Source organism: Esox lucius, chromosome 3 (assembly GCF_011004845.1).
Source record: "Esox lucius isolate fEsoLuc1 chromosome 3, fEsoLuc1.pri, whole genome shotgun sequence".
In the NCBI taxonomy this organism is placed as follows: Eukaryota; Metazoa; Chordata; class Actinopteri; order Esociformes; family Esocidae; genus Esox; species Esox lucius.
This window is the reverse complement of record NC_047571.1, coordinates 19,121,901-19,142,472: the sequence shown is the minus strand read 5'-3', so window position 1 is coordinate 19,142,472 and position 20,572 is coordinate 19,121,901. Positions and strand designations below refer to the sequence as shown.

Here is a 20,572-nt window from a genome sequence, read left to right as displayed (position 1 = left end):
TATTTTCTAAACGTACAACCGACTGTACTGTCGCATGCTGGGAGCCCAATCATTAGATAGTAGCTATCTGGTGTTTAGCGATCATCTATTTCGTTTTGGAACTTAAGAGTTGTTGTGACTAAGATATGGCTTATCGGATTCATCGTGCCTGTGTCCTGTGTCAGAGGGTGGTTACTGTTAAGATAATGTACAGGGTAGGCCTTATGTCTTATTTTATCTTTAGTAGCGGTCTTGAACATTCTCGTGTTGCCATTATTATTCTTTTGAATGTGCCCTTTCTTAAACCCATGGGTCAGAAGGGAGGTGTCCACATAGGGAGGGCAATTTTTTTTGGTATTCAGTTGTTGCCCCTGACCATATTAATAACCTCTTCAAAAAGTACAGTTCCACCATAGTTGTTAATGATGCTAATTGAAAATTACTGTGTGTAAAAACAAGTCGTGGGATTTTGCGAATTTCTGCTTTCAGATAATTTAATACTATACAAAACATATATTTTACCCCAAAATAAAAACTAGACACAATCTAAAAACCAGAATACTTTACCATTTATGATATGTGGAAGCTTTCATCATCAGGCTTCAAATATGGATTGGGAATAATTGTAATGCTGATTCCTGAAATAACTTGTTTTCTTCATCACAACAGGGGCTCAGTGTAGGAGTACATCCCCAATCTCAAACTGACTTCCTAAAAGGTGCTCCACACAGAAAACACCCAGGTGTCACCAATCTGAAGACTGTACGTCTACCAGAGGAACTCCAGAAAGCAGCACTAGCTATCATTCATGGTAGATGACACTTGACTTCTTAACTTTAATCAGAGTGGGTCAAACATTTTAGGATCTTCAGTCTACTGGACTAAAATATCTGGTGCTTGCACATCATACTTGAGGAAAGCCACAAAACAAAATGTTGTTAATAATTTTGTATAATAATAACACAGTATTAGTACTAATAATCATGCAGTATTTGTAGTAATAATAACAGTATTTGCATAAATATATACACTGTGTGTGCTTCTCTGTGTGTTTATTTGTAAGTATGGGTGAATGCATGTGTGAGTGCATGCGCATTCAATTGATATTTAGAACTTTTCCAAAATGTTCTGTATTTCTGGATACATTTTCACCAAAATGTGATAAGATCTTCATCTAATCCCTAATAATAAAGTGAATCTGATAAAACATAACCCAAACAAGAGAAATTATCATTATATGACACCATTCTTTTTGTCTTTATTCTCCCAACTTGCAGGAGCAGAAGTGCCGGGATTGGCTGACAAAGCATGCCGTCTCACCAACTTCCTATGGAGCAGGAAGAGAGCTCCTGAAGATGCAACACTGAGAGAAAAAGCCACATCCCTGGAGGAGGCCCTGTGGAAGAAGGCAAAAGAGAAGGAAGAAGGTGACAGAATTTATATAACATTAAAAGAAATAGGAGGCGCAGATTAGTTGGTATGGAAGGTTGAAAGAGAAAAGTGAAGGACCTCAAGGACTGAAGTTTGTAATGATGCAGAACTGCAGTCAGGTCAAGAAATGTGCTGTAGTGTGTGGTAAAAATTACTATTTTCATATATTTTGAATCTTGACATTGTTTGCACTTTGTGCTCCAAATGTTTCTACAATACCAATATCCTTGAGTAATTCATATATATGTCCAGCGTGCAGATTCATTCAGATGATGTGGTATTGTGGATTTAATGTGTTTTCCCCAGATGTAGACTTTCAGCTGCTGGAGGCACAAATCACAAAAAAAGTGTTGACTGAACTCAGAAAGACAACATATCGCTGGTCCCCTATGAGGTAACACTGTGGATTTTCTGGAACCCTGGACATATTAGCTCAAAAATGTAAGTAGTATTATGTAACTTCTTCTGTCTCCTTTTCCCAGGTATGATGAAGACTTGGGTGTGGTGTATATGGCCGCTAGGCTGGCAGGTGGCTACACTGCAGTGAAAAGAGCATTAAATGAGGTAATTAGCATTATCACGTACTAACATGCTGCGATGATATACATGTTACTTGGCACAGCACTTTTAAATGGTGATAAGTTGTCTAAAAAGGGTGAGGTTAGTTTTAGACAAGGTGAGATAATTTTTTTGGGGGGGGGACTTCTCAAACCTTTCCTGGCAACCCCTATGCATTCCATTTATAAGATGTATTCTTACGTTAGCACACCTGAATCAACTTGTCAAATAATGACCAGGCCGTAACTACTTATTAAGATGAGCTGGTTCAGGGCTACAACAATATTTTGAGATGGCTGGCGGTCCTTAAGATAGGTTTAAATCACTGCTTTAAACAATAAATCTAATAATAATTTGCTTCAGGGGCAGATGGAGGTTGATGATTCATGAAATTATTTTATCTATTTAATATTTAAATGTATGAGCCGTGACCATACATGTATCCACCCACACTCTAAATTTTATAAAACAGATCTACCAGACTGATTTAAACACAATTAGTAAATAAACAGAAAAATTAAAAAGCAATTAACTATAAAGCCCCAATAATGACAATACAAAAACATTTGCAAATCGAAAAGTACCACCATAGCTTTCCATTGTAATTTTTTTTTAATCAAGTTCAACACATGTTTTAATACTACACCATCAGTCTTGCATGGTCGCATCGCATACCATTATTTCCAGCTAAAAGCAAGCAAGCTGCAAAAAATGAAATGTAAAACTAAGCATAGTTCATCTTGGAATGAGAGATGTTAAACAATTAGCTAACATGTTTGTTAAAAAAACCTGCTGGAGCAGCCTCCAATATCGAGTCAGCTCAAAAACGTGCGTAAAAGAGGCTAATGCTAGCTATTAGTTCTCAGTGACGTGTGTCTGCCTTCTAGACATCCATCTAGAAGTCCTCCTGAACAGCCTCTTGTGCAGTTTATTCACAGGGCTGCTTAATTAAGCACATTACAATCTAGATAACCTTGTTTAATAACTAATTTCCAGTGCTTTTCAAACAGGATACACGGGAAGATCTCCTCTAACACTTGACAGCGTTTAATGAACCTCTGTTCTATCACTCTTTCCAGATAAAAAAAAGGGATCCCTGTTTCTCCCCTCATTCTCTCCTGGACTTTGGTTCAGGTTTAGGAACAGCACTCTGGTGAGAATCGAGGGAACCACACTAATTCAGAAGCCTGCCTGTAACGGTGTGATGTCATATTAAGCCTTGCTCTCATTTACCTCCAGGGCAGGACACTCCTTTTGGGCAGATACTTTGAAGGAGATGGTGTGTGTGGACAGCTCTGGGGCCATGAACACAATAGCGGATCGTCTTCTAAGAGGTACGTACATCATAGTTCGTGGACAGGCAGACGGACAGACAGGATTACATTGTTGGAATGCTGTTCTTTATTGAGCAGGCGGCAGTGAAGAGGGGGAACCAGTCATCGAACAGGTCTATTTTCGTCAGTTTCTCCCTGTCTCTCCAAAGGTTCGTCAGGTTCCCTTCATAGTCCCTGATAATCTGGAATACAGGCAATCGGTTGGACTTTGTGATGACGGTATTTGTTTTACTACCTACAGATGCAATTTGATCTAGTGGTTGGAGCCTTTTCTCTGTCAGAATTGGGCAGTCAGAGGGAGAGGGAAGATGTTGTACACACTTTGTGGAGGAAGACCAGCTCTTATCTGGTTGGTGAAAATGTTACAAACCTACTGCAGATTACCAAAATTGATATAACAAGACTCATCCCAACTATTTTTCTTTGAATTGTGCTCTGGTTATAGGTGCTTGTAGAAAACGGGACCAAAGAGGGCCATCAGATACTTATGGACGCCAGAAACACACTTCTACAGGTCTTCCTCTCTTAATCATATGTAGAGTATACTGTGTTGCCAAAGTAAAGGAAACACCAACAGTGTCTTAATAGGGAATCAGGCAAACAGGAGCCATAAGAACAAAGCCCCTTAACATAGATTCTACAAGTGTCTGGAACTCTCTGGAACGGTAGCGAATCCACAGGAAATTCCCTAATTTGGTGTTTAGTTGAGGGTGGTGGAAAATGCCTTCTTAAGTCATCCATGGGGGTTGGATTGACATCTGGTGTGTAAGACAGCCATATTGTGAAACGCCAGCATGTTGAGCATGCTTTTTCTCTGAAGCTTATGTCAGACATGCCAACAATAAACCCTATTTGGAATTGTGAGATCTCATCTTCTAGCAATGATAGCCAAAAGAAGTAGGCCTTCCCAGTATTTTTTATCCATAAATGTAATAACCTGCTGCACTTTGAATCCTTCATTTACTTATCTTTTCTTTCATTTGGCAGATACCTGTGTATATACTGTCTGCTACCATCTTGTTATGAAATAATGATACAATAGTAATTTCAATACATTGAAAACGTAATGTTGTTATTACCCTTTTTAATCCTAGAAACAAGAAAAAGCAGCCTATGACCCCAGAAAACCATCCGTATTTGCCCCAGTATGTTATACATTTTATTCCCATGTCATTATCACACATTCTGACATCTGGTTTGACAGTTTCTTTCCCTCATATTGATTTCAGTCTGCTTTGTTTTGACAGTGTCCTCATGATTCACCTTGTCCGAAGTTGGCCCAGCTACCTTTAGTACCCTGCAACTTCCCTCAAGCCTACATCCCACTTCCTTTACCTGGGGTATGAGGCCATTATGAAGAGCTGGATGATCTTGCTGAAGTGTTTGCCTTACATTGTAATCAAGTTCATCCTATTGTTCTTATTTTCTTCCCAGGCCCCAGACCGCCAAACGGAGAAGTTCAGCTACCTGGTCCTGTCAAGGACAGCCTCAACAACTGAAGAGGTTAATGGAGGGGGGCCGGACTGGGCCAGGCTCACAGCACCAGTGTTACGTAGACCTAGACATGTGCACTGTCAGATCTGCTGCTCTAGTGGAGATCTCAAACGGGTTGTGGTGACAGCACACAGACATGGCAGGTACTTTGACGCAGCGTCACCCTAGCATCATTACACTGCCACTGTCCAGCTGAAACACGTGAATGACTGACTGTGTCTTTTCCACACAGAGACGTGTATCGCTGTGCCCGCAGTAGCGAGTGGGGAGATCAACTGCCAATCATTAGGCCAGATGACAGTGCATCTAGAAGTTTAGATTGACCAGTGAATGACATTATAGATCCTTAGAGCAGTGGTTCCCAAACCTCTCCTGGGGCCCCCCCAGCCATCTCACAGTTTAGTTTTTTGCCCTGACCTAGCTCACCTGAATCAACAGGTAAGGGCTTGTTAAATTAATACGTTGATTCAGGTGTGCTAGCTCTGGGATACATCTAATAGATGGAATGGCTGGGGTGCCCCCAGGAGAGGTTTGGAAACCACTGCCTCAGAGCACCAAGAAGCTGGTGTCTTTATGACTAGTGTTCTATTTAATGACTGAGGGGTTGAAGACGGGTCAACATAAATTGCTCAGACTGAAGATAACTGACAAGAAGACATGGAACGCCAACTTTGATTCAACTGCCCCTCTGCTAAAGGTCTTCTGTGGATGTTAATGTCAGCTTGAAGTGCAGTATAGTGTGTGAATGTCAGGGACACTGCAATAAACTCATGTTTTGTTACATCCAGTTTATTCAGCAAACAAGTGACACGATCGCATGCTTCTTTTGATTGACCCCCCACCTTTAACTCACCGTTAGAAATACATTGCACGTAACCTTAAATGTAGGCTATATATATATATATATATATATATATATATATATATACACACGTACAGACACACACACACACACACACATATATATTCCTTTCTTGCAGTTGACACTGGAGACCATTTAATGTAGACAACAGAGTCCATTTCATGGTTATTCAGGAGAAACAAAACTCCTTTCCTCATAATTTCCATTGTTTCCTTGGGTTGTTATCTATCAACAATCTCCTTCAGAGCAGAGCTTAGGTCCGGGTACTTGTACTGAAAGCCTGACTCCAGGGTCCTCTTGGGTTCTACCATCTGACCCTGAGTGAGCACTACTGCTCTCTCTGAACCCATTAGAGCATCTATGACAAATCCTGGCACAGGGAAGACTGTGGGTCGTCTCAGGACCCGGCCCAGCTCTTTGGTGAACTCGTAGTTGGTGTTCGTTGCCGGGGCAACGCCGTTAAACACTTGAGGGACAGCGGAAGGGAGGGTGCTGGAAGAGTTCTCAATGGCATGAGTGATGATGCCGGCCAGGTCAGAGACATGGATCCAGGGGAATGGTTGTCTACCAGACCCCAAGGTGCCCCCAAGGCCTAGCCAGAACGGAGTCATCATCTGTTTCATGGCACCGCCATCGCGACCCAGTACTGCACCTGGTGGAGGAACACAATAGTAAAGCAGATGATATCAGTTGGGCGATCACAAGCCTACCGTCTCAAATTAAAATGGTCAGTTTGTTACTAATACACGCACACAGATAGTTAATGTATTTCCCTTACCTGGTCTGATTATGACTTGCCTGGTTTTCTGTGCAACTGTTACCGGAAGACTGCCCGCCTCCTCCCATTCCTTGACCAACCTTGACAGGAGGTCAAACGGCGTCCACTCACTCTCTTCTGAGTACCTGGCTGTCAGACTTGGCCTGTAACATGCTGCGATGCAAAGACAAAGAGAAACCAGCAAATATGGTCAAAATATTTTAAACTCTGTTCTGTAAGGAGCTTAGTGACGGTTGTGTCACTGTAACATTATGCAAGGAACCTAACATACTTACCTACACCAGTGACAAGGACCCAAGCCTGAGGGGGGCTGGGGGAAGCAGCAATAGCTTGAGCCAGACTTGTGGTTGTGTCAATCCGACTTGAAAACAGATCCTTCTTATAGTTCTCATTCCACCTGTACCGACATGCGAGAAGAGGGAGAGTCAGGGCAACATGAACCAATGAAGCGGTACAGTACATGCTTGCTAGGTGAGAAGCAAAAACACAAAGATGAAGAGGGGGAGGCAATGAGGTCTGGAAAGAGTCTAGACCATAACAAATGAAAGTACATTAGTAATATGTTCTCTGTTGCTCACCACCGCAGTGGGTTCATGAGGTTCTCTCCAGCCAGGTTGACAGTGGCTTCACATGGTGGGAGGCCATCAGACTCCAGCTCACTCTGCAAAAAGGGAATGAGATTACTTTTTTTTTTTTATTAATTGTTTATTAATGCTGTTTATAAATAAATGGTTTATTTGTAACAATTTTGTACCCATGTGATCTTTCCCGGACCTGGCTGTCGAGATATTATTGTGACATCGTGACCTTTGCGTCTAAGTAAATGGGTCAGCTCTCTGCCCACAAAACCCGATCCTCCTCCTGATGAGAAGCAAAGGCAGATTGAAAATATTACAAGATTACTAGTACAGAAAGGAACAAGCACACTGGAATGATTAGATAACACAAGCTGCTGTCTTTTTATCTGTCTGAAACAGTGACTATAACAAGACATTTTGAAGAGAGTATGATGAGGATAGGTCCTACAATGACTGTAGAACTTGCTCTGGGCATAAGAATCACAGGTCATCAAGCATCAAAGCGGTGAGTACAACAGGAAGCAATGATTTGCAATATTCAGATAGAAATATGCACCTATGGTAATCATGCCGGGCCTATTTGTGGTCTTTCTATCTGCAACTTTCTAGAATGTTTTCATACTGAACATGGCCAGGTAAGCTTTCAATGGGTATATTTGTTGTTTTGCAATAAACCAGTGCAGATATTTCACTTCAGGACCAATGAAATGGCCAGAAAAAGCGAAACCGGTCCAGGTCAGGCACTGAGGCCAAGGAGTAAAATAAATGAATCAAATGTGTATTTTTTTTTTTTAAGTAGAATAAAAAGATAATTATTGTTTATTTCTTAATACAGTGGACTTTTTTTCACCTGTAATAAGATCTTGTAAGCAACAATAGTTAAGTGAAAAACAAATTGATAATTTCTCTGGGGGGAAAAAAAAACTGTCAATGCCTAGGTTGCATATCTGTGTGCACACCAAACAAATTATACTATTTTTCTTTAATTTCCGTTTCTGTCTTAGGACAAGAGGGTTAGGGCCCAAATATATTGATTTTGGGTGCAATTAATTGTCCCATCTATCCTAACCAGTCCCTGTCCCTGCTGAAGAGAAGCAGCCCCATGGCAAAACGCTACTACCACCATGCTTAACATTACAGTAGGTACTGTATCCTCTGGGTGATGAGCCTTGTTGGTTTTGCGCCAAATATGGGCAAAAACTTCTAACAAATTTTCCCATATGGTTTTTGGGAATGTATTTAGGCTTGGATTATGTTTAGCTTCTTTGGAGAAAACAGGTAATATGCAGTAGGTGCCCAGTCCCTGACAGTAATTCCTGCTATTCCTTTTATGTTGCCATTGGAATCTCACATCCTGACCTTGTCCTGGTGGTGCTATGTTGTATCCACTTTAGAACAATGGTCTTCACACAAAGAAACCTTCAAGAAAAACCTACAGGAACAGCTAATTTTATTTAGGGCTTCAACTGCCTTCAGCTGATAATTACCTTTATACACACTTGTAACCCTGATTATAAAAGGTACATACTCATGCAACCAAGGTATTGACAGAATATTTTTCTGAGAATTATCCATTTGTTTTTCACATACATAATTTTGGTTATGACTTTCAAGGTGAAAAAAGCCTGACAGCCTTTACATCATAAAAGCTGCACTTTCAATAAAGGTGTGTAGATTTAGATTTTTTTTTACTTCAATGTGGGAAAGCACAATACCTAGCAATATGGTTATAATGTGAGAAATGTTTTTGCCGTTTGACAGCCTGAGCAATTAAGGGGATTGCATGTGTGAGTGCAATTCAAAATGCCAAGTCAAGCACACTGAGTCACTGAAATATACTGCTGCATCTCAAAAAATGTGAATAACGTGGAAATGTTATTTGGAATTTTTTTATTTTGGGGAAATATAAAGGTTAACTAGTTATTATGGAAACAAAAAATTTAGTGTTATTACAGTGAATAAAATTGTTCAATCTGAGAGTTCTGCCGAATATAACAGAATTAATATGAATAGCTGACCGCTTGGTAGTGTAGGTAATGTAATGTTGGTATATACTGCAGGTACATCATTTGGCCGAAATATTCATACGTCGTTATGGTAAAGCCATATTTAGAAATTACGTTTTATTATAGTTAGAAACAATGTAATATTATTTATACGCATAGTGTGGTTTAATTTAGTTACGCGGGACTCGTCTTTGACAGGCGTGAGCCGCCATGACGCGCATGCTCACTCAGCATAGTTACAAAACAGGGTCAAATGTGTATAACAATGACTAAGTATACAGGTATTCTCCGACAGAAATCCTACAGTTAGGCAATATATGTCATCATGTAAAAAGGACGATTGCGCCAAACTGCCCGGGCGCAAGCCAACAAATCAAACTCGCTCACATAAAGTTGTTTTTGACAGAAAATGTAAACATGTCAGTTTGTAAATTTTGTTTAGTTGTATTAATGACCATTTCAGCAACCTAAGACATTGGCTTTGAACTAGGTTTTGCATATAGATATCGAGAAAATGTAAAACTTGAATCCCTTTGTCTGCATTATTAAGTCTGCATTAAATATGATCGCAAGCGTCCTATGAAATGTTAACCCACCTTTTTACATTCCTCTGTGGTTGTATGGACAGAGTATTATTTTAAATTGGAATGGGTATTTACATGTGAAAATTACCTTAACAAAACTGGGACCACAAAAATGGTGTCCTAGCAAACAGTCACAACACATACGTCCACGGCAAATTGGCTAGCTAACTAACGAAATAACCACGTTGGTTTGTTGTGATATACAAATACATTCTGACTTACCTATTAAGACTCTCATGACACCAACTTTCCAGTTCAAAAACTGCCCTGTATAGATTATTGACTGAAAGTTACAGCGTACACTCCACCACGTTCAAAACAAATCGATCTTTAGTGCTTTCGTGAACACTGGAAACTCGGTAAAAACGAGCTCCTACTGAGAATTTTTTTTTAAACACTAAAAAAATCCAGCCTGATGACAGGGGAAGTCAGGGGGCATACTCAAAATATTTAAGTAAATATTTGACAGCAGATTTCGTGTTACCTTAGGTCATAAGTTCAAATGCAAAATGCAAATTCAAACTTTTTTTAGTTAAACCCAAACTTTGACACGTGTGTAAATTCGTAAGATAGGCCTATCAAAGTTTCAGTAGCCTTTGTATCATGTAACGTTTTAGCAGATTCGTAACATTATAAGTGTACGTAACAAATACGTGGGTCTATGTTTTCTACTGAAACCACGGTGGAAAATGATGCAGCGTTCATGTGGTAAATCAGACAGTACGGAGCCCTGGAGGTGACATTCACTGAGATTGTTTTTTATAAAACATGCTCTCTAACTTTCCATATAATGTTATCGATCAGAACAAAAATCCTGAAACAAGTTAATAGAAAAACGAGAGCACATTTTTTTAAAATCATTCAATGTCACCTCCTGGGCTCGGTACCCTCTAGGGCTCCGTAGAAATGTAATTTGAATCCATTTAAACCATTTCTCGGAAATGCTGTTGTTAATCAATTATGTTAGTACTTTTTCAATCAAAATCATTAATTTTTGACAGTTACAACAGTTCGATCAGCCTACATTGCAAATCTTAATTGTCAGGGTTAAACCATAGACTGTATAAATAAGGGTTAAACATGCTAAATATTTTTAGAGGTTTCGTGCAAATAGGAAGTTGGAAGGGTAGGCTAAATTAGACATGCATGCTGTTTGCGGTGTGAATAGTTAATAATTTGATTTAGATGTGTTCACGAATGACGTTATTCAATAGAAGCAATATAAACTCACTGCAAAAAAACTGATTTGTCTTTTTTTTCTGGAATAAACAATAATTTGAATTGCTTTAAATCGATTTACTACACCACTACCATGATGTGCGGGGAATTTAGAGAACTTGCTTTGCGATCTAATTATTTACCAGAAACACGTTTTTTATGCAGGCATAAATATATTATGGATATGATAATAGATATGACATTAGCCATACATACATATTAATTATATCAATTAATGTTAGACTGCAAAACATCTGAGACATTAGTCCATTTCCTCTGATCAGAAGAGTGACCTATACCTTAGATAGATTAAACATGAAAGATTACAAGCAAGCAAGATATATATAGTGATACGAAGTATTGATCATTACATTTTTCAAACATTTACGCGATATAACACACATGCGCGTTTCTCACAACACGTGGTTTGTTTAAGCAGATAAATTCTCCCCCAGCTTTCGCAATCAGTCTTTTTTTCCCTCTTGCTGCGGTTAGGGAGGTTCTGTTAGACGATGTAGGTTGGTCTTACGGCCTGTTAGTTTTGGTTACGTCTTTGTGTATATATAATTTTGTAAATAGTTTTCCTTCAATACCGGTAATTGCTTAATTGCCTTAAATGTTTTTCAACCTATATGTAGTTTTTTGGTAGCATTTACAATTAGTTTCCGTATAGCACTAGTTTGCTATTTCGTATTACTATTAGCCTCGCAGCCTGATCGGTTATCGGTTTTATGTTGCCGTTTTATTTCTACCCGTATCTCATTCCACCCAAGAAACCTTAGTAAAGGTAAGCATTTTCAACGTTTGTGCCTGTTTTGGTAATGAATATTTGACCTTTTTAAATAGGCTATTATAAGTACCTGTCTTAGTTTAAAGAAGTGTCGTTAAATGCACCCACTAACAGTGTTTAACCTCAAATGTTGGAATCTAGCTGAACAATCAAGACCGTATGCTAGAGGTTATTTTTAAGTAGAACGAGCTGGGTACTTGGCTTCCTCTGCTACACGTTCTGGATAAATTGCTTTTTTGTTAGACCGGTGACCCATACATATCTAACCTTGGTCCATAGTCATTACCCAAAATGATGATTTGTTCGTGAGTCCGTGTTTCAACTGAACCTCGTGATTATGCTTTCACACGCTGACTGGGTTGACTGTGGTAGTTGGCCTTCCGGTTCATTAATAATTATCTACTTAGTGTGGAGACACTTGCTGTGTTTTTCACTAACAACTGAACTTAACGTTTGTCGCTTACCTTAACAGGGAATCCATTGTCCTGGAAAAACAGGTAACGTATTTATTTTTTAATTGAAACTGCATTGTACAGTAACATCCTTACGGTGATGATTTTGTTGCATGATCCGTGTTTCACCTGAGTCCTAGTGATTATACACATGCACTGAGGAGGTTAAGATTATGTTGAAGAGTTACAAGCTACTTTTTTGAAGTCACAATTTGATTATCTTCCCCTTTAGGTTGCCGGACTCCAGTTTATACCAATCCTTTACATCAACTCCTCAAATTAGACAATGAAGTTTCTTTGTTTTGCCGTTCTTTATGGGAGTCTGTGTTAAATAAATAATTTAATTTCATCTTTGTTTCTGTTTTGTTCTTACTGTCGATCCTAAGACTGATTAGTTCTTCCCCCTGCAGGATGTACTTTTCTTGTAATCCACTTAAACCTTGATTAGTAAACAACAATTTGAAGATTGCCATTTTTATCTTTATTTTCATGGCACCCAAACATTGAGTTTGCACTTGATGTAATTGGTTATGGTCCAATTCTTAACATGTCATTAACATGTGTTGATGTGATGGTGCTGCTAGTAGTTTTAGACCAAACACAATCTGAGGTAAGGAGTATAATCCTTCACACTAGCAAAAGGCCTGGGGGGGTGGGGGGTTTTGTATTAATGGGTGTTAACTTTTTATTCCAGTTTAATATCTAAAGACTACCAAAAACACAGACTACCATATTAACTTCAGTTATCAAGAGGAAAATGTGATCAGTGCAAAATAATTCTAATGTATATACATTATAAACATCTATTAATTGCTTTAGCAAGATGCTGCTTGGCCAGACTGAAAAAGCCACATTGAATGTGCTCCATCCTGTCCCTTCTATTGTGGTGGATTCTTCAGTATTCTGGCTCAGGTACTTTAAATGTTGGATTATTCATGAACCTGTCCCCTGTGTTAAATATCTCTTGGGCAGCTAATAGGTAGTGCTGTTTAACTTGGTGAAAAGCTTTACAGGATACGCTTTCAGTAACCTAAGAGTACATTTTATATAGATCTGCCTGAGGTTTAAAGGGATGAAGCCAGTCTGATCCAGAGTGAGCTAATAAACCTGTCTTTGCTATCTTCTTTTTACATTGATGTTGAGAAATCAGTCTTCATAATCCAAGCTCTCAAATGACTAATAAACACCTAATCCTGACTGGGGGCTGTGGGCCTCATTTGATTTAACAAACATTTTATGCAATTTAAGTGGCACCAGCGATTTCTGCACTTAGGAATCTGGATCTATGTTTAGGAAGATTGCACTCAAAGGTTCTACATGTTTCAAGATCATAGTTCTGCTGATGAGGTATACTTTTTAGAAAGTGGCTGAGCCACTGCACACCAACGGTTAGCTTCTGAACTATGTAAGACCAACTTTCCTTCAACCCAGAAGTGGAATAAAAGCTTCTAGGCTTTTTTGTCCTTGAAGGAATTGAGTCCTGGAGGTTTTGATAGGTTGTATATTTGTGTTGTGAAATGTTAGTTTTACCGTGTATGTATATATTTATGAAAAAAGAAATACACAATTTGCCTGTAGACATAAAGTTAAATAAAAATCTGTGAATTCTGTGAAAAAAAAGATTTCTTACCATAGGAAAATAAAACTGAAAAAAGGAAATACTGACAGACTTTGTTTTGATGAAATGGTTAATTAAAGATTCCTCTCAAAGTACAATGCTGCACAAAAAAGCTTGTCTTTTGTCTTGTTTTTCAGGACCTATTATATTTGTGGTCCTATACCTCACGGATTCTCGAGAGTCGGGACAAAACACGTTTTAAAAAACTTTTATAAAATACACACTATATCAATTAGAGTTATATATTTCTGCAGAGAAAGGTCTTAGCTATTTAACCATGTAAACAAACATGTTTCCTTTCAGAACTGGATTTGTGTCAATTCCGTCAGACACACTAAGAAGCATAACATTTTAATTCTCCCAATCCAACAAGAATCTGAAGTTCTGAAGTATGTTGTAATAGTGTTTAGTTACTCATATGTAAAAAATAAAATGAAAAAATATAAAAACTTAAGTTCTGATTTCACATTATTCTGAATATTTTCAAACTTTGATTTTAATTTCAATATTGTCAAACATATTCCTTAAATAAATAAGACATAAGACAATGTAGACCAGATGGTCCTTTATTACAAAAACAACAAACTGAACAATATTGTTTTCCCCAAAACATTTACAAAAACATACATCTGACGCTGTTGACGAAGGTCTGACGGTGTTGACAAAAAATGTGTGTGCATTGCTGATTATTGAACAAATGTTCTCTTTAAACACTACTACTAAAACTACTCCTTGTTATTAGAGTATTGAACTTACTGTAAAGCAAACTATAATAAACATATTGCACATACACCGTTTCCAACCACTATAAAGTACACCGTTTCCAACTACTATTAATTACACCGTTTCCAACTACTATTAATTGCAACCGTTTCCAACTACTATTAATTACACCGTTTCCAACTATCAAAAAAACAATAAGGGAAACCAGGGGCCCTCCTCCCCCTCTGTTTTCATCTACCTCCCCTACACCACTTCCTGCTCTCCTTTTTCTCATCCACCTCTTCTCCTCTTCCTTTCCTCCTTTGTAAGTAGTCATTTACTTTAAAGTGGCATGTGTGGGTGTGTTTGGATGTGTGATTGCCCTGCACTGCCTACTTCATACTGGGTGCGATCTTAAATTGACATTCCTTGAAAACAATACTGCAACACATAATCTGTAGCTTAGAATCAGGTTCAATTAGCTTCCTTAAGTTTTCGTTTTTGTCTAACCTGTGCCTATGCCTTGAGCAGCAGGTGTCGGACATGCTCACGCTCTATGAAGTCCATCACATCAGGGGCTATTCTGTAGATCTCTCATGTTCTTAATTGGACTGGTGATGCATTTCCCCATTAGTTTCACCATGATGTCTTCAACTGGGCAGAAACAGACATCCTTAGTGAGAAGCTTAGGCTGATACTTTGCTGTTGGACCATGGGGATGCAGAAACTCCACTTTCACATCTTGATGCTCAGGATCCACAGCAATGGTCTTGGCTAGCCACCAGTGGTCATCATATACTATTGCTAGCCAGTCTCCATTATTAAGGCTGCTAACAGTCGTTACTGTCACAGTACCCTCAGGACCTTTCAAAACAATGGAAAATATTGTTTGATGTTTACGTCATGCATTGTTTTTTATATTTATACCCCTTCTTTTTTATTTGATATATATGTTTTCACAATTGTAAAGCTTTTTAAAAGTTTTTTGGGATGCTTAATATTGTGACCTCTTGCAATAACATAGACCTTCTAACCACATACCATACATTTCAATTAGAAAAAAATTACATTGGTATATACAATTCATTTAGATGTAACTTTGTAAATATGTCAATCATGATGAATTTCTTCATTTTTGATATAAATTAGACCTTTCTATGTGGGACATGTTTTGTCCCGACTCTCAAGAATCAGTGACCTATGACCTATACAAAATATTGTAGGGATTGTTTCAGATGTTTCTGTATGGACTATTAGAGGAGCAGCCAGTAAATAGGCTTCTAAGCAGTCTGTGTGCAGAAGTGCGCTGTCCTGATGGGTTAATAGTACAGTATGTGCAGTACAATCCTTAACTCTTTGTGTCTAAATTCCATTCTTCACAGCATTTTCTGCTGTGCTGCTGAGACTCAAAGTTTCTTTAATTCCTGTTCCCTCAATATCTCTTTTCTGCCGACCCTTCCTTAACCCGTAGTCCAGCGATATCCCCTCAAAGAGCCTGGCCATGAAGGCCATTCCGTCCCGTCTGATGTAAGACTTTCCAGCAAACGTGTAGAGAATAGGGTTGGCACAGCTGCTGATGAAGGCCAGTGCAGAGGTCACAGCCCGACTGGGTCTCCATATGTCATTTAGTCTGCAAAGGATGGGATGGAGTTAATGTTGCTGTTACAGTCTTGTTACTGTCATTGTATGTGCAGTGTTTACAATTATATTAAACCTCAGCTAGATGAAGGGGAAATAATATTATGTGTCAGTTGGTAAGCACATGCCTAGCTTTCATGCTGGGTTCTTTAAGCTGCGTAGCCACCACCTAGGAGAGTGAACCACATAGAAAAACAATTTTATTGTAAAATAATCCAATTTATTTATTTAACTGCACATGCTGAATTAACAGTGAGACCACACACCTGAATTATGTTGATCATGTGAAAGGGTAACCAGAAGATGCCAAATGTTACAACGATAGCCAGGATGAGTTTTTCACTGCGGACATTGCGACGAAACTTGGTCTGTCTGATGCGTCTCACAATGCAGATATAGCTGCTCACTATAAGTCCATAAGGAACCAGGAATCCCACTGTTGTCTCAAAGGTGTACTGGAACACCACCTAAACATGAGGTAACAGTGAACTTCACATGGTCACAGCAGCCTTGTGGAATATAGGCTTATTTAGGAACATGAATGGCCCCGTTATATGGTCTCTAGCAAACATTTAGGATAGTTTACATAAGATGTATGTAACATGAACATGACCTCTTTCCCAGGTTTTCTTAACTAAGAACTCTAACAAAGTAACAGGGCCTGATATATTGGACCCTTGCCTGCTGGTTATTAAAGCGTGCCGCAGCACCGTTCATCTCTGGTGCCCTTTCAGATTTTATATCTAACATTAAATACGGTGGTCATTCCTAAGATATGGAAATTTGCAAGTGTGTTTGCAAAATAAAAGTGGTGATGCTAGTATCCCCGATAACTATCAACCTCTTTAAACTGTCTTGTCTTTCAAAAATATTGGTATTGTTAGTAAATATACAGCAGCATTCTTTAACTGAAACTAATTGAAACCAATTTAAATCTGGTTTTAGACCAGGACACCGTACTATTACAGCGACCACCCTGGAAGTAAAGGATACGGCCAAAGCCTTGGATGAAAATCAAAGTTGAATTCGTCCAAGGCCTTATTATGTTTATCATCCTGTTTTTCTGGAAATACTGTCTTCCTTGAGAATGGAAATGGGTCCTTTACGGTCTACCATTTATATGAATTATATTTGTTTTTCTGTGAGAAACTGTCAATTTAACTGTGGTCTGAGGAGGAACAAACCACAAACTGGCAACAGGGTGTTGGGTGCCTAAGGCTCATCGATGCGCGAGGGCAACAAAGGCTACACCACTGTATTTTAACATACTATTGTTGGTTGGGACAGAAGTTGGTCAATATTAGTTTTTAAGGCCATCCTGCAGAAACATTACATCCTAACTATGCTTCCTTAAATTTGAATTGGAGAAATAGCACCTGTCAAACACACTCACAGAACTGGCTACTGCCATGGACTCACAGAACTGGCTAGTACTACGGACTCACAGAATTGGCTAGTACTACGGACTCAAAGGACTGGCTAGTACTAAGGACTCATTCCAAGATGGGTAAAACCTTGTTTACCAACAATGCCCTGCGAATAACTGCATATTTTAACTACATTTATTCAGTATATTTGAACAGAGACAACCGCAGACACACAGACAGCTCCTAACTCCACACTGTTACTTAATATCAGCTTATCTCACGCACTTACCTCTTGAGTCGTATTGTGATGAGAGTTACAAACCCAGCGTTTCTGGTCTGGGTCTCCTTGTTCGTTCTCCTCCACTGTTCTGTACAACAGAGCAGGGATAGAAATCAAGAACACCAAGACCCAGAGCACAGCTATGGCCCGCACTATTATCTTTTTGCTGGCATGGGGTGTCACTCGCGTGGGCCACACCACCGCCACCAGCCTGTGCAGGCTCATCAGCGTGATGAGGAAAATGGAGGCATACATGTTTATGTTGCACAGATAGAACAGGACTTTGCACATGATGAGACCAAAGTCCCAGTTCCGCCTTGCCAGGTAGACGATGAAGAAGATAATTATGCACATGAGGATGCCGTCGGCGCAAGCCAGGTTGAGGATGAGGATGGTTGTGACGGAGCGTCTGCGGGCGCGGACCATGATGCTCCAGATGATGAACAGGTTTCCTGGGACACCAAGGAGGAAGACTATGCTCATGATAAGGGCTCCTATGGATGTGGTGATGGGGTTACTCACGATCCTGGGATCCGTATAACTGCTGCCGGAGGAGTTGCATGAATTCAAGATATAACTGTCATTGGCCATTGGGAAGATTTTTTTATTCTGAGGGAGAAAATTAACAGAGAAAAACAGAAATGAACAAGACTTTAGGTGATAGTCGAACTGTAGACAGTGGTCCACAGTATGTTTGAGGCAAACTTGAAAATAAATGCCACTGACACAGGCAAGCGAATACTCTGTATACTGTAAAGCCTTGCTAACGTTAAGCTGGAACTGAGGTGACAGGCTATAACTTGCCAGATGTTAACACCTCCTCTATCTGAACACATTATTGGCCCAATCATTTTATTTGAATATCCTATACTGGTCTTCCATTTTTCTGAACTTTTGGTATAAATCTTGTCAAACATAATATTAATTTAACAGGTATGAACTGGATGATGTTTTACCCCCACAGCAGTGATTAAAAAAAACTGAACTGACTACACGTATGAACAAACCAACAATGGAGAAGATATGACAAGGGAATGGATTTGGAAACTGTATGAGGAAAAGATAGAAATGTTTGAGAAATTAATTAAAATAAAATATTAAATGAATAAGAGATACTGATAGATAGATGTTAAGAAATGAGAGAAAGAATAACAATAAGCAAACAATCAGAATGTTAAGGATAGTGTCTGCATCCGCTCACCTTGTTGTTCAGACCAGACTGGTGATAATGAAGACCTGTGTGTCTGAGTAGGGCATGCAACCATGCAGTGGGATCAGTGATCTATTGGTCTATACGGTGTGTTCCCTTGACTTTTTCTGGCATCTGGAATCCCACTCTCGTTCTCCTAATGTTCTATGTTCTTTAGAGCTGCTTTCCTCAGCTCTGTCCACAATAATGTGACTAAGTTAACTCCCCACATGTTGCAACATGCTATGAATGACAAGAGGTGTGTCCTTCCTTCCATGAGTCTCCAACCTCTCTCTCTCTCTCTCTCTCTACCCTTGTTCATACCATGCCAAAATGTGTCATTTGTCCTGACCCGTCTAGATTCTGATTTCCCCCACATTTTCTGTCAGTGTTCTGTAGAACCGGGAAGTGTAAATGTCAATAATTTTTACTTCAACTCAGGACAGCACATTTTTATTCCAGTGTGATATGTTTATCTAAATCCATATGCAGGCCCGAAAAGAGCAGATGTCATTGTTATCAAATACTCATCAGAAGCAAAAAGGAAACGTTAAGAAGTTAATTAAATGTTATAGACCTACAGCCTTCATAAACTGGATTTACCCAGATTGCCCATTCCTGATATATTTTCACAAATTAGTACTTATATACATATAAATTATACATTTTCCTGTGCCATCTTTTTTAGATCTAATCTGATCTGTTTTAAATGTAGGGTAATCTGTTTAAAAATAACAAATAAGGAAACAAATCAGTGTTGCGTTGCTTGTAAAAATCTCAATTAATAGGGCTATTGACATCAGGCAACGTCTTTAAATACATTTCGACGTATTTTTCTTCTTTTTTTGCGGTTTAGACAGCACTGAATTCATTTTCTATTAACAATGATTAGTGGTTGGGTCCACACATCTGACCCAATCAAATGTTTGGATTTGGTCGGGTACAGACCAGCACTGAGTTCTAAGTATATTCGACACAAACATTGAGATCTACGGGGGATGCATCCGTCATATGAATACTTTTTTTAAACTAACAAATGTAACATATATGGCTACTCCGGTTGGGTTTATGACAAATTCGGATCTTGGACCAAATAGCTGATCTCATCATCATCATCATTTTCGCGGGGGCAGCAGTCTAAGCAGAGATTATTATTATTATTATATTTTTTAAATTGAAAATATCAAAATTCACAAACAAACATGGCTGCATAAATTCGGTTCTTCAGAATAGGATACAGAGAAGATATAGCCATAGGGAACAGCTCTTAATACAAACAATAAATATATAGTTGTCTTAGTAACAAAAATAGAGATGGTTTATAAAAGGCAAGTGAGACATAGATTTTTTTGTATATATATATATATATATATATATATAAATAAATAAATAATAATAATAATAATACCATAACACAAGGGGAGAATACATTCATTGTTCAACTATTTACCTCCGTTGGGAAGTGTTTTAGGGTATCATATATGTTTTGTGCTTTAGGACCTTTCAGAGTTTTTAAGGACTTCATATACAGTTTAAATTCATTTAAAAAAACAATAAATTTGGGAGATGATTTCACAGTTCTACATTTATGAATTAAAAATTTAGCTAGACATACAATTGTATTAGAACAGAGCTCATCACCCTTATTTTGCAATACTAATCTGAATGTTATGTCATCACAGGAAATAGTGGTTGGGAATGAAGATATCTGTTA

At 38.7% G+C, this 20,572-nt stretch overlaps 3 protein-coding genes and 1 long non-coding RNA gene across 5 annotated transcripts; 2 read left to right on the top strand and 2 right to left on the bottom strand.

Annotated features, from left to right (window-relative positions):
* Positions 1 to 5,216, top strand: mettl17 (methyltransferase like 17). Its single transcript, XM_010889663.3, has 14 exons — positions 1 to 194; positions 649 to 790; positions 1,257 to 1,406; positions 1,717 to 1,804; positions 1,893 to 1,974; positions 3,048 to 3,121; positions 3,208 to 3,302; positions 3,381 to 3,451; positions 3,544 to 3,651; positions 3,748 to 3,816; positions 4,397 to 4,447; positions 4,550 to 4,642; positions 4,737 to 4,939; positions 5,029 to 5,216. Exons 1-14 carry the CDS (start codon positions 126 to 128, stop codon positions 5,117 to 5,119), a joined length of 1,386 nt encoding a protein of 461 aa, XP_010887965.1. The 5' UTR covers positions 1 to 125; the 3' UTR covers positions 5,120 to 5,216.
* A 353-nt stretch (positions 5,217 to 5,569) lies between these two features.
* On the bottom strand, positions 5,570 to 10,237 carry sdr39u1 (short chain dehydrogenase/reductase family 39U, member 1). Its single transcript, XM_010889684.5, has 6 exons — positions 9,827 to 10,237; positions 7,191 to 7,297; positions 7,015 to 7,097; positions 6,712 to 6,833; positions 6,437 to 6,589; positions 5,570 to 6,310 (listed from the first exon to the last, which is right to left on the bottom strand). Exons 1-6 carry the CDS (start codon positions 9,840 to 9,842, stop codon positions 5,880 to 5,882), a joined length of 912 nt encoding a protein of 303 aa, XP_010887986.2. The 5' UTR covers positions 9,843 to 10,237; the 3' UTR covers positions 5,570 to 5,879.
* A 1,044-nt stretch (positions 10,238 to 11,281) lies between these two features.
* LOC105021781 lies at positions 11,282 to 12,413 on the top strand. Its single transcript, XR_828857.3, has 3 exons — positions 11,282 to 11,609; positions 12,085 to 12,109; positions 12,297 to 12,413. It is a non-coding gene; the product is annotated as an uncharacterized LOC105021781 (long non-coding RNA).
* A 1,878-nt stretch (positions 12,414 to 14,291) lies between these two features.
* LOC105021787 (leukotriene B4 receptor 1-like) lies at positions 14,292 to 19,057 on the bottom strand. Of its 2 annotated transcripts, none has more exons than XM_029119175.2 (5): positions 18,871 to 19,057; positions 17,679 to 18,278; positions 16,289 to 16,489; positions 16,151 to 16,191; positions 14,292 to 16,014 (listed from the first exon to the last, which is right to left on the bottom strand). In XM_029119175.2, exons 2-5 carry the CDS (start codon positions 18,258 to 18,260, stop codon positions 15,747 to 15,749), a joined length of 1,092 nt encoding a protein of 363 aa, XP_028975008.2. In that variant the 5' UTR covers positions 18,261 to 18,278; positions 18,871 to 19,057; the 3' UTR covers positions 14,292 to 15,746. The 2 variants fall into 2 exon arrangements, with proteins under 2 accessions (XP_028975008.2, XP_034144597.1); XM_034288706.1 differs by having other exon boundaries at positions 15,924 to 16,014; positions 16,099 to 16,191.
* Positions 19,058 to 20,572: the final 1,515 nt, after the last annotated feature.

What these genes read in the sequence shown, in the direction of transcription:
- mettl17 (XM_010889663.3), top strand. Translation starts at nt 126, where the DNA reads ATGGCTTATCGGATTCATCGTGCCTGTGTCCTGTGTCAGAGGGTGGTT. An exon ending in AACCATCCGTATTTGCCCCA is followed by an intron (nt 4,448 to 4,549) that starts GTATGTTATACA and finishes TTGTTTTGACAG; the next exon opens with TGTCCTCATGATTCACCTTG. An exon ending in TCCCACTTCCTTTACCTGGG is followed by an intron (nt 4,643 to 4,736) that starts GTATGAGGCCAT and finishes TTTTCTTCCCAG; the next exon opens with GCCCCAGACCGCCAAACGGA.
- sdr39u1 (XM_010889684.5), bottom strand. An exon ending in CTCATGAACCCACTGCGGTG is followed by an intron (nt 6,834 to 7,014) that starts GTGAGCAACAGA and finishes ATGTCGGTACAG; the next exon opens with GTGGAATGAGAACTATAAGA. An exon ending in GGTCCTTGTCACTGGTGTAG is followed by an intron (nt 6,590 to 6,711) that starts GTAAGTATGTTA and finishes TTTGCATCGCAG; the next exon opens with CATGTTACAGGCCAAGTCTG.
- LOC105021787 (XM_029119175.2), bottom strand. Translation starts at nt 18,260, where the DNA reads ATGGCCAATGACAGTTATATCTTGAATTCATGCAACTCCTCCGGCAGC. An exon ending in ATCACAATACGACTCAAGAG is followed by an intron (nt 16,490 to 17,678) that starts GTAAGTGCGTGA and finishes CCTCATGTTTAG; the next exon opens with GTGGTGTTCCAGTACACCTT. An exon ending in ACATGATCAACATAATTCAG is followed by an intron (nt 16,192 to 16,288) that starts GTGTGTGGTCTC and finishes TCACTCTCCTAG; the next exon opens with GTGGTGGCTACGCAGCTTAA.